The sequence below is a fragment of the Salmo salar genome, chromosome 17, assembly GCF_965601325.2.
Source record: "Salmo salar chromosome 17, fSalSal1, whole genome shotgun sequence".
In the NCBI taxonomy this organism is placed as follows: Eukaryota; Metazoa; Chordata; class Actinopteri; order Salmoniformes; family Salmonidae; genus Salmo; species Salmo salar.
In genome coordinates, this window is record NC_138307.1 from 28,513,851 (window position 1) to 28,528,903 (window position 15,053).

The 15,053-nt window shown below is 49.1% G+C and overlaps 1 protein-coding gene and 1 long non-coding RNA gene across 7 annotated transcripts in view; both read right to left on the reverse strand.

The window, feature by feature from the left end:
* vps8 (VPS8 subunit of CORVET complex) overlaps nucleotides 1-11,644 on the reverse strand; it is a 194,367-nt gene extending 182,723 nt beyond the window's left edge. For 4 of the 6 annotated variants that reach the window (XM_082963732.1, XM_082963730.1, XM_082963731.1 and 1 more), the window contains exons 1-6: nucleotides 11,441-11,644; nucleotides 11,008-11,076; nucleotides 10,693-10,823; nucleotides 9,888-9,984; nucleotides 1,813-1,845; nucleotides 1,392-1,446 (exon numbers count right to left, since the gene is read on the reverse strand). In XM_082963732.1, coding sequence (XP_082819858.1) covers nucleotides 1,392-1,446; nucleotides 1,813-1,845; nucleotides 9,888-9,984; nucleotides 10,693-10,823; nucleotides 11,008-11,076; nucleotides 11,441-11,512 — 457 coding nt within the window. In that variant the 5' untranslated portion in view covers nucleotides 11,513-11,644. The remainder of the gene's footprint in view (nucleotides 1-1,391; nucleotides 1,447-1,812; nucleotides 1,846-9,887; nucleotides 9,985-10,692; nucleotides 10,824-11,007; nucleotides 11,077-11,440) is intronic. The other 2 variants (XM_082963734.1, XM_082963733.1) reach the window with 1 other exon arrangement.
* A 1,502-nt stretch (nucleotides 11,645-13,146) lies between these two features.
* On the reverse strand, nucleotides 13,147-14,328 carry LOC123728202 (uncharacterized). Its single transcript, XR_006760076.2, has 3 exons — nucleotides 14,242-14,328; nucleotides 13,849-13,957; nucleotides 13,147-13,761 (listed from the first exon to the last, which is right to left on the reverse strand). It is a non-coding gene; the product is annotated as an uncharacterized LOC123728202 (long non-coding RNA).
* Nucleotides 14,329-15,053: the final 725 nt, after the last annotated feature.

The window sequence follows — 15,053 nt, forward strand, 5'->3', positions numbered from 1 at the left end:
AATATGGTCAAATCTGGAAACAATAATTTCGAAAACAAAACGTTTATTTTTTCTGTGAAATACGGAACCGTTCCGTATTTTATCTAACAGGTCTAAATATTGCTGTTACATTGCACAACCTTCAATGGTATGTCATAATTATGTACAATTCTGGCAAATTAATTACAGCCTTTGTTAGGAATAAATGGACTTCACACAGTTCGCAACGAGCCAGGCGGCCCAAACAGCTGTATATACCCTGACTGCTTGTACGGAACGCAAGAGAAGTGACACAACTCCCCTAGTTATAAGAAATTCATGTTAGCAGGCAATATTAACTAAATATGCAGGTTTAAAAATATATACGTGTGTATTGATTTTAAAGAAAGGCATTGATGTTTATGGTTAGGTACATTGGTGCAACGACAGTGCTTTTTTCGCGAATGCGCTTGTTTAATCATCACCCGTTTGTCGAAGTAGGCTGTGATTCAATGAGAAATGAACAGGCACCACATCGATTATATGCAATGCAGGACAAGCTAGTTAAACTAGTAATATCATCATCCATGTGTAGTTAACTAGTGATTATGTTAAGATTTATCTTATAAAAAACGATCACTTTAATACTAGCTAGCAACTTACCTTGGCTTCTTGCTGCCCTCGCGTAACAGGTAGTCAGCCTGCCACGCAGGCTCCTCGTGGAGTGCAATGTAAGGCAGGTGGTTAGAGCGTTGGACTAGTAACCGGAAGGTTGCAAAAACGAATCCCCGAGGTGACAAGGTAAAAATCTGTTGTTCTGCCCCTGAACAAGGCAGTTAACCCCCGTTCCTAGGCCGTCATTGAAAATAAGAATGTGTTCTTAATCTGACTTGCCTATTTAAAACAACGTGTAAAAAATAAATAAAATTTGTATAAAATTTTAGTTCGTTTTTTTTTTAATCGGCATCCAAAAATACAGATTACCGATTGTTATGAAAACTTGAAATCGGCCCTAATTAATCGGCCATTCCGATTAATCGGTCGACCTCTAGTACAGGGAGACAGAGAGCACAATGTTTACAATATGACTGTACAGAGAGACAGAGAAAGAGAGAGAGACAGAGACAGAGACAGACAGAGAGAGAGAGACAGAGAGAGAGAGACAGAGAGAGAGACAGAGAGAGAAAGACAGACAGAGAGAGAAAGACAGAGAGAACTATTGGCGGAATGTACCTTTTCCTGTCCATTCAGAGTTAGCCCAGACAGACAGAGAGAAAACAACCAACTAAATATATAACAATCTTCAGTTGAATTCATAGTTCACACAACCTCAACTTAGTTAGTTACTACCTTGTCCTTAACCATGCATTGCACTGGATCATGTCAATGACTATATGACTGTAGTACTAATCACTGATATGTTAAGGACTTACCAAACACTAGAGCCAGGCCATGAGACGTTCCCACTACGATCACACCGGAGACAGTCTAGAAACAGAGAGAAGATATTTAACTATAGAACAGGACCAGTCTAGAAACAGAGAGAACAGGACCAGTCTAGAAACAGAGAGAACAGGACCAGTCTAGAAACAGAGAGAACAGGACCAGTCTAGAAACAGAGAGAACAGGACCAGTCTAGAAACAGAGAGAACAGGACCAGTCTAGAAACAGAGAGAACAGGACCAGTCTAGAAACAGAGAGAACAGGACCAGTCTAGAAACAGAGAGAACAGGACCAGTCTAGAAACAGAGAGAACAGGACCAGTCTAGAAACAGAGAGAAGACATTTAACTAGAGAACAGTCTAGAAAGGGTGAAAGCAGCACTGCAGTATAGTATGTGATAATGATACTTACTACTGCAGTTGGCAGTCCAGCATCTACTTTGTCCTGAAGAACAAGGAAGGAAAAAGTACATTTCAGTGATGCATGACAAAATGTACAAATTGAAAGCTGTGTTTGTGGTGTTGGTTGTGCGTGGTGGTGTTGGTTGTGCGTGGTGGTGTTGGTTGTGCGTGTTGGTTGTGCGTGTTGGTTGTGCGTGGTGGTGTTGGTTGTGCGTGGTGGTGTTGGTTGTGCGTGGTGGTGTTGGTTGTGCGTGGTGGGTGTTGGTTGTGCGTGGTGGTGTTGGTTGTGCGTGGTGGTGTTGGTTGTGCGTGGTGGTGTTGGTTGTGCGTGGTGGTGTTGGTTGTGCGTGGTGGTGTTGGTTGTGCGTGGTGGTGTTGGTTGTGCGTGGTGGTGTTGGTTGTGCGTACTGTTGGTTGTGTATGTGTGTGGTGTTGTGTTGTGTTGGTTGTGCGTGGTGGTGTTGGTTGTGCGTGTGTTGGTTGTGCGTGGTGGTGTTGGTTGTGCGTGGTGGTTGTGCGTGGTGGTGTTGGTTGTGCGTGGTGGTTGTGCGTGGTGGTGTTGGTTGTGCGTGGTGGTGTTGGTTGTGCGTGGTGGTGTTGGTTGTGCGTGGTGGTGTTGGTTGTGCGTGGTGGTTGTGCGTGGTGGTTGTGCGTGGTGGTTGTGCGTGGTGGTGTTGGTTGTGCGTGGTGGTGTTGGTTGTGCGTGGTGGTGTTGGTTGTGCGTGGTGGTGTTGGTTGTGCGTGGTGGTGTTGGTTGTGCGTGGTGGTGTTGGTTGTGCGTGGTGGTGGTTGTGTTGTGTGTGGTGTTGTGTTGTGTTGGTTGTGCGTGGTGGTGTTGGTTGTGCGTGGTGGTGTTGGTTGTGCGTGGTGGTTGTGCGTGGTGGTGTTGCGTGGTGGTGTTGGTTGTGCGTGGTGGTGTTGGTTGTGCGTGGTGGTGTTGGTTGTGCGTGTTGGTTGTGCGTGTTGGTTGTGCGTGGTGGTGTTGGTTGTGCGTGGTGGTGTTGGTTGTGCGTGCTGTTGGTTGTGTATGTGTGTGGTGTTGTGTTGGTTGTGCGTGGTGGTGTTGGTTGTGCGTGTTGGTTGTGCGTGGTGGTGTTGGTTGTGCGTGGTGGTGTTGGTTGTGCGTGGTGGTGTTGGTTGTGCGTGGTGGTGTTGGTTGTGCGTGGTGGTGTTGGTTGTGCGTGGTGGTGTTGGTTGTGCGTGGTGGTGTTGGTTGTGCGTGGTGGTGTTGGTTGTGCGTGGTGGTGTTGGTTGTGCGTGGTGGTGTTGGTTGTGCGTGGTGGTGTTGGTTGTGCGTACTGTTGGTTGTGTATGTGTGTGGTGTTGTGTTGTGTTGGTTGTGCGTGGTGGTGTTGGTTGTGCGTGGTGGTGTTGGTTGTGCGTGGTGGTGTTGGTTGTGCGTGGTGGTGTTGGTTGTGCGTGGTGGTGTTGGTTGTGCGTGTTGGTTGTGCGTGTTGGTTGTGCGTGGTGGTGTTGGTTGTGCGTACTGTTGGTTGGTATGTGTGTGGTGTTGTGTTGTGCGTGGTGGTGTTGGTTGTGCGTGGTGGTGTTGGTTGTGCGTGGTGGTGTTGGTTGTGCGTGTGGTGTTGGTTGTGCGTGGTGGTGTTGGTTGTGCGTGGTGGTGTTGGTTGTGCGTGGTGGTGTTGGTTGTGCGTGGTGGTGTTGGTTGTGCGTGGTGGTGTTGGTTGTGCGTGGTGGTTGGTTGTGTATGTGTGTGGTGTTGTGTTGGTTGTGCGTGGTGGTGTTGGTTGTGCGTGTTGGTTGTGCGTGGTGGTGTTGGTTGTGCGTGTTGGTTGTGCGTGGTGGTGTTGGTTGTGCGTGTGGTTGTGCGTGGTGGTGTTGGTTGTGCGTGGTGGTGTTGGTTGTGTGTGGTGTTGTGTTGGTTGTGCTGTGGTGTTGTGTTGTGTTGGTTGTGCGTGGTGGTGTTGGTTGTGCGTGGTGGTGTTGGTTGTGCGTGGTGGTGTTGGTTGTGCGTGTTGGTTGTGCGTGGTGGTGTTGGTTGTGCGTGGTGGTGTTGGTTGTGCGTGGTGGTGTTGGTTGTGCGTGGTGGTGTTGGTTGTGCGTGGTGGTGTTGGTTGTGCGTGTTGGTTGTGCGTGTTGGTTGTGCGTGGTGGTTGTGCGTGGTGGTGTTGGTTGTGCGTGGTGGTGTTGGTTGTGCGTGGTGGTGTTGGTTGTGCGTGGTGGTGTTGGTTGTGCGTGGTGGTGTTGGTTGTGCGTGGTGGTGTTGGTTGTGCGTGGTGGTTGTGCGTGTTGGTTGTGCGTGGTGGTGGTGGTTGTGCGTGGTGGTGTTGGTTGTGCGTGGTGGTGTTGGTTGTGCGTGGTGGTGTTGGTTGTGCGTGTTGGTTGTGCGTGGTGGTGTTGGTTGTGCGTGGTGGTGTTGGTTGTGCGTGGTGGTGTTGGTTGTGCGTGGTGGTTGTGCGTGTTGGTTGTGCGTGGTGGTGTTGGTTGTGCGTGGTGGTGTTGGTTGTGCGTACTGTTGGTTGTGTAGTGTGTGGTGTTGTGTTGTGTTGGTTGTGCGTGGTGGTGTTGGTTGTGCGTGTTGGTTGTGCGTGTGTGGTGTTGGTTGTGCGTGGTGGTGTTGGTTGTGCGTGGTGGTGTTGGTTGTGCGTGGTGGTGTTGGTTGTGCGTGGTGGTGTTGGTTGTGCGTGGTGGTGTTGGTTGTGCGTGGTGGTGTTGGTTGTGCGTGGTGGTGTTGGTTGTGCGTACTGTTGGTTGTGTTGTGTGTGGTGTTGTGTTGTGTTGGTTGTGCGTGGTGGTGTTGGTTGTGCGTGGTGGTGTGGTTGTGCGTGGTGGTTGTGCGTGGTGGTGTTGGTTGTGCGTGTTGGTTGTGCGTGGTGGTGTTGGTTGTGCGTGGTGGTGTTGGTTGTGCGTGGTGGTGTTGGTTGTGCGTGGTGGTGTTGGTTGTGCGTGGTGGTGTTGGTTGTGCGTGGTGGTGTTGGTTGTGCGTGTTGGTTGTGCGTGTTGGTTGTGCGTGGTGGTTGTGCGTGGTGGTGTTGGTTGTGCGTGGTGGTGTTGGTTGTGCGTGGTGGTGTTGGTTGTGCGTGGTGGTGTTGGTTGTGCGTGGTGGTGTTGGTTGTGCGTGGTGGTGTTGGTTGTGCGTGGTGGTTGTGCGTGTTGGTTGTGCGTGTTGGTTGTGCGTGTTGGTTGTGCGTGGTGGTGTTGGTTGTGCGTGGTGGTGTTGGTTGTGCGTGGTGGTGTTGGTTGTGCGTGGTGGTTGTGCGTGGTGGTGTTGGTTGTGCGTGGTGGTGTTGGTTGTGCGTGGTGGTGTTGGTTGTGCGTACTGTTGGTTGTGTATGTGTGTGGTGTTGTGTTGGTTGTGCGTGGTGGTGTTGGTTGTGCGTGTTGGTTGTGCGTGGTGGTGTTGGTTGTGCGTGTTGGTTGTGCGTGGTGGTGTTGGTTGTGCGTGGTGGTGTTGGTTGTGCGTGGTGGTGTTGGTTGTGCGTGGTGGTGTTGGTTGTGCGTGGTGGTGTTGGTTGTGCGTGGTGGTGTTGGTTGTGCGTGGTGGTGTTGGTTGTGCGTACTGTTGGTTGTGTATGTGTGTGGTGTTGTGTTGTGTGTGGTGGTTGTGCGTGGTGGTGTTGGTTGTGCGTGGTGGTGTGTGGTGTGTGTCGTGGTGGTTGTGCGTGGTGGTGTTGGTTGTGCGTGGTGGTTGTGCGTGGTGGTGTTGGTTGTGCGTGGTGGTGTTGGTTGTGCGTGGTGGTGTTGGTTGTGCGTGGTGGTGTTGGTTGTGCGTGGTGGTGTTGGTTGTGCGTGGTGGTGTTGGTTGTGCGTGGTGGTGTTGGTTGTGCGTGTTGGTTGTGCGTGGTGGTGTTGGTTGTGCGTGGTGGTTGTGCGTGGTGGTGTTGGTTGTGCGTGGTGGTGTTGGTTGTGCGTGGTGGTGTTGTGTTGTGCGTGGTGGTGTTGTGTTGTGCGTGGTGGTGTTGGTTGTGCGTGGTGGTGTTGGTTGTGCGTGGTGGTGTTGGTTGTGCGTGGTGGTGTTGGTTGTGCGTGGTGGTGTTGGTTGTGCGTGGTGGTGTTGTGTTGTGCGTGGTGGTGTTGGTTGTGCGTGGTGGTGTTGGTTGTGCGTACTGTTGGTTGTGTATGTGTGTGGTGTTGTGTTGGTTGTGCGTGGTGGTGGTGTGCGTGTGTGCGTGTTGGTTGTGCGTGGTGGTGTTGGTTGTGCGTGGTGGTGTTGGTTGTGCGTGGTGGTGTTGGTTGTGCGTGGTGGTGTTGGTTGTGCGTGGTGGTGTTGGTTGTGCGTGGTGGTGTTGGTTGTGCGTGGTGGTGTTGGTTGTGCGTGGTGGTGTTGGTTGTGCGTGTTGGTTGTGCTGTGTGTGGTGTTGGTTGTGCGTGGTGGTGTTGGTTGTGCGTGGTGGTGTTGGTTGTGCGTGGTGTTGGTTGTGTTGTGCGTGGTGGTGTTGGTTGTGCGTGGTGGTGTTGGTGTGGTGTGTGTTGGTTGTGCGTGGTGGTGTTGGTTGTGCGTGTTGGTTGTGCGTGGTGGTGTTGGTTGTGCGTGGTGGTGTTGGTTGTGCGTGGTGGTGTTGGTTGTGCGTGGTGGTGTTGGTTGTGCGTGGTGGTGTTGGTTGTGCGTGGTGGTGTTGGTTGTGCGTGGTGGTGTTGGTTGTGCGTGGTGGTGTTGGTTGTGCGTGGTGGTGTTGGTTGTGCGTGGTGGTGTTGGTTGTGCGTGGTGGTGTTGGTTGTGCGTGGTGGTGTTGGTTGTGCGTGGTGGTGTTGGTTGTGCGTGGTGGTGTTGGTTGTGCGTCTGGTGGTTGGTTGTGTGTGGTGTTGGTTGTGCGTGGTGGTGTTGGTTGTGCGTGGTGGTGTTGGTTGTGCGTGGTGGTGTTGGTTGTGCGTGGTGGTGTTGGTTGTGCGTGGTGGTGTTGGTTGTGCGTGGTGGTGTTGGTTGTGCGTGGTGGTGTTGGTTGTGCGTGTTGGTTGTGCGTGTTGGTTGTGCGTGTTGGTTGTGCGTGGTGGTTGTGCGTGGTGGTGTTGGTTGTGCGTGGTGGTGTTGGTTGTGCGTACTGTTGGTTGGTTGTGTGTGGTGTGTGTTGGTTGTGCGTGGTGGTGTTGGTTGTGCGTGTTGGTTGTGCGTGGTGGTGTTGGTTGTGCGTGGTGGTGTTGGTTGTGCGTGGTGGTGTTGGTTGTGCGTGGTGGTGTTGGTTGTGCGTGGTGGTGTTGGTTGTGCGTGGTGGTGTTGGTTGTGCGTGGTGGTGTTGGTTGTGCGTGTTGGTTGTGCGTGTTGGTTGTGCGTGGTGGTGTTGGTTGTGCGTGGTGGTGTTGGTTGTGCGTGGTGGTGTTGGTTGTGCGTGGTGGTGTTGGTTGTGCGTGGTGGTGTTGGTTGTGCGTGTGGTGTGTTGTGTGTGTGGTGTTGGTTGTGTTGGTGTGTTGGTTGTGCGTGGTGGTGTTGGTTGTGCGTGTTGGTGTGTTGTGTGTGTGGTGTGTGTGTGTTGGTTGTGTCTGTGTGTGGTGTTGTGTTGTGTTGCTTGTGTGTGTGTGGTTGGTTGTGTGCGTGGTGTTGTGTTGGTTGGTGTGGTGTGTGTGTGTTGGTTGTGCGTGGTGGTGTTGGTTGTGCGTGGTGGTGTTGGTTGTGCGTGGTGGTGTTGGTTGTGCGTGTGGTGTTGGTTGTGCGTGTTGGTTGTGCGTGGTGGTGTTGGTTGTGCGTGGTGGTGTTGGTTGTGCGTGGTGGTGTTGGTTGTGCGTGGTGGTGTTGGTTGTGCGTGGTGGTGTTGGTTGTGCGTGGTGGTGTTGGTTGTGCGTGGTGGTGTTGGTTGTGCGTGGTGGTGTTGGTTGTGCGTGGTGGTGTTGGTTGTGCGTGTGTGGTTGTGCGTGGTGGTGTTGGTTGTGCGTGGTGGTGTTGGTTGTGCGTGGTGGTGTTGGTTGTGCGTGTTGGTTGTGCGTGGTGGTGTTGGTTGTGCGTGGTGGTGTTGGTTGTGCGTGGTGGTGTTGGTTGTGCGTGGTGGTGTTGGTTGTGCGTGGTGGTTGTGCGTGGTGGTGTTGGTTGTGCGTGGTGGTGTTGGTTGTGCGTACTGTTGGTTGTGTATGTGTGTGGTGTTGTGTTGGTTGTGCGTGGTGGTGTTGGTTGTGCGTGTTGGTTGTGCGTGGTGGTGTTGGTTGTGCGTGGTGGTGTTGGTTGTGCGTGGTGGTGTTGGTTGTGCGTGGTGGTGTTGGTTGTGCGTGGTGGTGTTGGTTGTGCGTGGTGGTGTTGGTTGTGCGTGGTGGTGTTGGTTGTGCGTGGTGGTGTTGGTTGTGCGTGGTGGTGTTGGTTGTGCGTGGTGGTGTTGGTTGTGCGTGGTGGTGTTGGTTGTGCGTGGTGGTGTTGGTTGTGCGTGGTGGTGTTGGTTGTGCGTGGTGGTGTTGGTTGTGCGTGTTGGTTGTGCGTGTTGGTTGTGCGTGGTGGTGTTGGTTGTGCGTGCTGTTGGTTGTGTGTGGTGGTGTTGGTTGTGCGTGGTGGTGTTGGTTGTGCGTGGTGGTGTTGGTTGTGCGTGGTGGTGTTGGTTGTGCGTGGTGGTGTTGGTTGTGCGTGGTGGTGTTGGTTGTGCGTGTTGGTTGTGCGTGTGGTGTGGTGTTGGTTGTGCGTGGTGGTTGTGCGTGGTGGTGTTGGTTGTGCGTGGTGGTGTTGGTTGTGCGTGGTGGTGTTGGTTGTGCGTGGTGGTGTTGGTTGTGCGTGGTGGTGTTGGTTGTGCGTGGTGGTGTTGGTTGTGCGTGGTGGTGTTGGTTGTGCGTGGTGGGTTGGTGGGTGTGGTGTGGTTGTGCGTGGTGGTGTTGGTTGTGCGTGGTGGTGTTGGTTGTGCGTGGTGGTGTTGGTTGTGCGTGGTGGTGTTGGTTGTGCGTGGTGGTGTTGGTTGTGCGTGGTGGTGTTGGTTGTGCGTGGTGGTGTTGGTTGTGCGTGGTGGTGTTGGTTGTGCGTACTGTTGGTTGTGTATGTGTGTGGTGTTGTGTTGTGTTGGTTGTGCGTGGTGGTGTTGGTTGTGCGTACTGTTGGTTGTGTATGTGTGTGGTGTTGTGTTGTGTTGGTTGTGCGTACTGTTGGTTGTGTATGTGTGTGGTGTTGTGTTGTGTTGGTTGTGCGTACTGTTGGTTGTGTATGTGTGTGGTGTTGTGTTGTGTTGGTTGTGCGTGGTGGTGTTGGTTGTGCGTGGTGGTGTTGGTTGTGCGTGGTGGTGTTGGTTGTGCGTGGTGGTGTGGTGTTGGTTGTGCGTGGTGGTGTTGGTTGTGCGTGGTGGTGTTGGTTGTGCGTGGTGGTGTTGGTTGTGCGTGGTGGTGTTGGTTGTGCGTGGTGGTGTTGGTTGTGCGTGGTGGTGTTGGTTGTGCGTGGTGGTGTTGGTTGTGCGTGGTGGTGTTGGTGTTGTTGGTTGTGCGTGGTGGTGTTGGTTGTGCGTGGTGGTTGTGCGTGGTGGTGTTGGTTGTGCGTGGTGGTGTTGGTTGTGCGTGGTGGTGTTGGTTGTGCGTGGTGGTGTTGGTTGTGCGTGGTGGTGTTGGTTGTGCGTGGTGGTGTTGGTTGTGCGTGGTGGTTGTGCGTGGTGGTGTTGGTTGTGCGTGGTGGTGTTGTGTTGTGCGTGGTGGTGTTGGTTGTGCGTGGTGGTGTTGGTTGTGCGTGGTGGTGTTGGTTGTGCGTGGTGGTGTTGGTTGTGCGTACTGTTGGTTGTGTATGTGTGTGGTGTTGTGTTGTGTTGGTTGTGTGTGGTGTTGGTTGTGTATGTGTGTGTGGTGTTGTGTTGTGTTGGTTGTGTATGTGTGTGTGGTGTTGTGTTGTGTTGGTTGTGTGTGGTGTTGTGTTGTGTTGGTTGTGTGTGGTGTTGTGTTGTGTTGGTTGTGTGTGGTGTTGGTTGTGTATGTGTGTGTGGTGTTGTGTTGTGTCGGTTGTGTATGTGTGTGTGGTGTTGGTTGTGTTGGTTGTGTGTGGTGTTGTGTTGTGTTGGTTGTGTGTGGTGTTGTGTTGTGTTGTGTTGTGTTGGTTGTGTGTGGTGTTGGTTGGTGTGCGTACTGTTGGTTGTGTATGTGTGTGTGGTGTTGTGTTGGTTGTGTGTGGTGTTGGTTGTGTATGTGTGTGAGGTGTTGTGTTGTGTTGGTTGTGTGTGGTGTTGGTTGTGTGTGTGTGTTACTCACAGCGGCTGAGACTATCTGAGCAGAGATGCCTTTCAGGATGCTGTGTCGGAGCACAGAGCCATGGACTGTAGTGCTGAGCTCCACTGTCTTCCGCTTCCTACACACACACACACACACACACACACACACACACACACACACACACACACACACACACACACACACACACACACACACACACACACACACACACACACACACACACACACACACACACACACACACACACACACACACACACACACACACACACACACACACACACACACACACACACACAGTTAGGTTTGAATCTCAGTTGTGACGACAAATGTCAGAGTGAACTGTACCTGTAATGCATAATGTAACCTGCTGAATACAGCACATCACAGAAGGGTCTCACAACATGCCCATTAGGAGTTAGGTTAAGGTTACATTTAGTGTTAGGGAAAAAATGATTTTGGATTGGGAATCAATTCTTTGGTCCCCACAAGGATAGCAATACAAAACTGTGTGTGTGTGTGTGTGTGTACACATTTTACCATACTTGTGAGTACCAGAAGTCCTCACAATAATAGTAAACCAACTAAAATTCAGAGAAGTGAGGACATTTTGCCGGTCCTCACTTGTAAAAAGGCTATTTTAGGCTTAGGTATAAGGTTAGGCTTAGGTATAAGGTTAGGCTTAAGTATAAGGTTAGGCTTAGGTATAAGGTTAGGCTTAGGGAAAATTATATTTTCAATGGGAATCAATTGTTGGTTCCCAAAAAGTCCTCACAAGTATAGTAAGACATAGCTGAGAGTGTGTGTGTGTGTGTGTTGGCTACCGTTTGAGGTGTGTGCGGTCTCCGCTGTCGGAGCTGGCCAATGAGGAGGTCTCACAGGAGTGGGCATCGATGTTCTCTGTGTTCAGCAGACACGTGTCCTCCAGGATGAAGGGCTCCTCCTCATCCTCAGGCTAAAACAGGAGACGGAAGAATCACAACTGTTAGCCCAGATATGATGTAGGGCTGGCTACCCCGCTGTGTTGACTTCCTAACAGAACATTGTGTTGTTCTGTAAGAAGTCAGGGAGCTAGAAGCTGTCAGATTCCTGCAGCATGTGAAACAGAATAGGTATAGTTACTGAAAGATGAGAGTTACCTCATTCAGGATGCTCTCCAGGGTAGGCGGGGTGTCAACTTGGGGAATGTCAAACTCTTTATCATCGATCTGAGGAGAATAGATAAGGTATGCAATATGTGTTCAGCACAATGAAGTCTATCTCGCCATAGACATCTCATTATATTACTATTCTACCTAAGTCTATGGTTCTAGCGATCTTTAATGGGAGCAGAGACATGGCAGTGCTAGGCTAAAGGACAACAAAGTTACCCACTAGCAAGCTATACATTTGACAACCAGTAAAATAATACTAATGCTAGCTACAACTTGCACAAACAAACTCTCATATTTAGTGCATCTATCCCCCAAAAAATGCTAGGTTTAGCTATCTAATCGCTACCACCTCCACCAAGTCTATCAAGAAAACCAGAAACTGTTGAGAAACAGCCATAAGCGCGACAGTCCCACTCACCGTATCTATTTCCATTAAATTGAGCTGGGATGACGCAGAAACCAAACTGCGTGTATCTGGTGATCCTGACATTGTAACAGGTCAAATATATTCATGTAGATACACAGCGAAACAATAGCTACATTATTAGCTAGCTAGCGGTATCACATCTCTTCGATTCTACTCTTCCTTGTTGTACCGGAAGAACGGTGTGTCACGTGCTACGTCACGACTGAAGGGGTGTATTCAGTGTTCGGAACGTTTGGCAAGGTTCGGACGCATTTTGTCTTGAGCGAAAAATACCAACAAAAAGTGTGGATTTTGTATAATAGTTCACACTCTTTTAGAGTGAAATGAATGAGTTCAGTATTGCCAGCTAGCTTCCCATCTCTATTTCCCAGAAATGTTTCACTCTCTCTGGTATTCCAGGAGTCCTCGGCCAGTATTCATAATCTCAGATCTAGGATCAGGTCAAAACTGATCCTCGACCAGCACTCCGAATCTGAAACCATTTAGGAATATGGGCTCTTTGGAAGAGGTTGATGTGCGGTGGAGGGATGAAGATTCTGTGAAATGTAATTGTAGCTTTTAACCAGCAGGGGGAGTCCAAAACACAGCCTACTTCGGCCTACTAACTACAACATGGTGTTGAAATGATCAAGAGTAGCTAAATGCTGCCTCCTTGTGTCCTATTTCAGAAATACAGGCGAAAGTGATGAGTGTGACCAATCTTTTGAGTGTGATCCCAAATAAAAGTCTGTGGTTTGAACAAGATTTTCCTAGATAAAAAACATCTTATCATCTTGAAAGGTTTAGAAGTAGACAGCAAAGTAATGACATACTCATTGTTGTTGACAGAGTTGGGGAGTAACTGATTACAAAAAAACTGTAACTGTAATCAGTTACGTAACCAGCTAAAATATTGTAATGAGATTACAGATACTGTTTTCTCAAGGTCATTAAATTCAGCATTGAAAAAAGGAGCAAGTTTAAGTTTGTTCCACCTGAGTGAGTCTGGCAAGTGATGACACACCAAATGATGACCACCAATCAGAGACCACTATGATGACACACCAAATGATGACCACCAATCAGAGACCACTATGATGACACACCAAATGATGACCACCAATCAGAGACCACTATGATGACACACCAAATGATGACCACCAATCAGAGACCACTATGATGACATACCAAATGCGTTTGATGGATCTTTTTAGTCTTCTTCTAATGGTGAAATGAATCCAAAAGTATCTGAAAGTAATCAGATTACATTACTGAGTTTGGGTAATCCAAAAGTTACATGACTAATTACAGTGTTGGATAGGTGACTAGTAACTGTAATAAATTACATGTAGAAAGTAACCTACACAACCCTGGTTGTTGATTCCTGTGTCTTATCCACTGATGAAGGTCTGACGACCGAATGCTCAGCCTAAATAAATAGAAAGTTGTGCATTGATCCTGAGTGTGCGGAGACTCCTTTTCATTTAAATGTGTCTTTTGCGCAAATCAATGACAGGCCCCTGCTAATAATGTTGTGTTTGACTCTAAATGTCTACAACAACTACATATAAGCCTAACCTTATGTATTTCCAAAACACTGATTTCCCGAAAATCGTTTTGGTAGGGAAACCAAAAATGCAAGTAAGCGTTTCATTGGATGGTGTATACCATGTGTATCCTGTACAGATGACTCATAAAACTTGGAATTGAAAGGCTTTACTTGAAACATCTAATGAGGCTGTCACAGAGGTCAGTCAGACACATAGATACAACAGCAGATTTGGTCTGGTAGGCCGAAGCTATACTGGTACATCTCTGTTCCTCACAATCCTGGATGCAGGCTGGATTTTACGCTTTACTTTCACAGATCCAGCTTTAAGCTTCTTGTTCTTGCTGCTTTTCTCAGTCTTTTGCACATCGGGCACAGACTCAGGATTCCGAACTGACTCTATGGGATGCTTTGGATCCATCACACACCTTGAGGTGTATATCTGTCTGGACAGGCTCTGTTTCGATAAACTGTGTGTCTGTGTCTGCATCGACTTCTGTCTGGACAGTTCTGGTGGTGAGAGCAGAACACTGATCTTGCTGGACCCCAGGATCGGCTGTTCGAAGCACCAGCCACAGCACCAGCTGAATATGACAGCTAGAGTCAGGGTGATGACGATGGTGCAGAAGATGAATACTACGAGAAAGCCACCAATGCTCCACATGTCGTGGAAGCCCTCATCGGACAGCTTGGAGAAGAGCCTCTCATAGAGGTAGGACCAGTCCTTGGAGATGTTTCTTGCCATGGCTGCCATCTTGGCTCTGGCTCCAGTGTCTTCATTCACCTGTACGGTCATTGAGGTCAATGTCAATTCTCTAATAACCATAGCAATGTGGAAGATACCATTCTGTAAAACATAAATGACACTTACCTCTTGATCACCAGCTATTACTCTGATAGTATAGGAGAACTGTGTTCTTCTCTATGTGTGAAGCTTCTGGACTACTACATCATTGATGTCCATTTCAGATCCACTTTATCTGTATTCATTCAGAAATAAGAAGATATAGTTGCACGGACATGTAATCTTTGAATGAACAGTATTTCTTTATCATTTCCATCCAGAAAACGAATAATAGTTTCCATCATAACAAAGTTAAGTGCCACTGTCAGTGCCAATGAACAAACTGGCCAGAGGCCCCCAGCTAGCTAGCTTGTTAGCTATTACTGTCAAGTTGCAATAATTGAGCCATGACGAAGTGTGTTAACTTAGGGAACTTTCATTATCATAAAATTCCTTCGTGAAAGCGTTACTTCAACTTACCAAAATTGTTAGTAGGACGTTGGCAAACTATATGGCTTTTATTTGAACGGGAGGATCACTGGTCCAGTCGGAAATTCTTGGTAACCATGGTAACATCGTCATCAACGTTTGCCACGTGTTACATTAATTAGTTGCAAGCCAAGCGCCTAGGAATTCTGTACAGAGCATGTATCTTTTTCCTAATATTAGCTAGCCTACTTTACAACTATTCGTTGAGTTACTTTATAATATGCATGAGGAATTTCGAGATGGTAGACCTACAGGCTTGTGGTAGATATATAGAGGAGAGCAAGTGAAATAGTTTTCTAACTAACTGAAAAGTTATCCAATATTTATTTGCTCTAGCCTAAGCTCATATTCAGTTGCCTCAAGGAAAAGGAGTAGATGAAAACTTAGTACTGTAATTATGGTTACTACATAAACAATTATAATGCTTTTCACAAGTGAAGAGGCCTGATCACTGTATCATTCATGTGCTCTTTTTCTACCAATCCTGGTCATTAGGCCCTGGCTGCAAGCTAGTGTTTCATGCTAGGCGCTGTGATACCAGCCACACTAATTGGCAGAGATGGAATTCCTCAGGGGCCTGATTCATCTCCTAGTTCCCAGCACGGAGAGGGGCTTATGTAGGGGTCATACAGACGAGTGCTGTGTGCACACACGCACAGATGCGCTCACACACAGAGGCAGGCACACAGACACGCACACACACACACACACACAGGCAAAATGCTACTGTACTACTGTTGTCTTATACTGCATCAATTTCCTTCACATAGGCCTCTAAGTACAGTACAGTATAGTCTGGGTAA